Genomic DNA, 947 nt, shown 5'->3' on the forward strand with positions numbered 1-947 from the left:
CATACTTGAGATTGGGTGTTGAGTTTAGCGAAATTAGCAATCAGCAATTTGACCACATTGAGATGACCTGCCAAACTAGCCATGCTTAAAGCTGTGTTCCCTCTCTGAAAATAAAAAATTTTCAACAGCTATAATAAAGTTTGAGCCAGATCAGAATAGATATAGTTGCTTAAATATTTGATTTACCGGCTGGTAAAGGACAGACTTTTTAAATCAAACAGTCAGATGCGCCATCTTTTTGACAAATTGAAGCTTAGTCTCAGAAACGGGAATTATTTTAGCTAAGCTAATCAGTAATAGTGATAAGAGCTCACCGTCAAAATTTGAGCCTTCAAATCCATGTGTATCCAGAATTATCCGTGTTTAAAGTTAACATGGCGACTCGTCTTTTCTTGTTACTCTTCAAAATAGGAAAGTGAAATTCCTAGTTTGAAGTATATTTACCTTAGTTACAGCGTGAATATCAGCACCTCTTTCTAACAAAGTTTCTACAATATCTACGTGTCCTTTTTTACTGGCTAAGTGTAGAGCTGTTAAACCATTCTAGAATAAAATATACATGAAGCTTTAGATCTGGTTTTCAGGGGCTTGTTATCTAAAATCTAACACATACCTTATACATGCATATTCAGGATACGAGAGATCTGATTGGACCAATCAAATTGTTAAAGTTTGTTTCAAGAGTGACACAATGTTGCCTTTTTTTGTTTGTGTTATGAGCCTCATTCTGGATTCAATATGGCTGATGCATGATTAAAGTCTATTCCCAGCCTTATGCCTGAACTATGTGATACATACCAGGCTTACTCCTAGAGATGTCCCTGCAACTATTGTACTCTTTCAACACTGTATACAATACAGTTTTATCTTACTTCTTATTTTCGGCTTCAGAAAGTAAATTTTCAAAAACATGAAAAAACACAAAAAGATTTGGAATTCACCTTATT

At 34.6% G+C, this 947-nt stretch overlaps 1 protein-coding gene across 1 annotated transcript in view; it reads right to left on the reverse strand.

Annotated features, from left to right (window-relative positions):
- The window catches only part of LOTGIDRAFT_176002 (hypothetical protein), a gene marked incomplete at both ends in the record, with an annotated part of 9,589 nt that extends 9,046 nt beyond the window's left edge, over positions 1-543 (reverse strand). The window contains 2 exons of the mRNA XM_009064457.1: positions 6-104; positions 445-543. Of these exons, the coding sequence (XP_009062705.1) occupies positions 6-104; positions 445-543 (198 nt within the window). The remainder of the gene's footprint in view (positions 1-5; positions 105-444) is intronic.
- Positions 544-947: the final 404 nt, after the last annotated feature.

Source organism: Lottia gigantea, assembly GCF_000327385.1.
Source record: "Lottia gigantea unplaced genomic scaffold LOTGIsca_623, whole genome shotgun sequence".
Classification (NCBI taxonomy): Eukaryota; Metazoa; Mollusca; class Gastropoda; family Lottiidae; genus Lottia; species Lottia gigantea.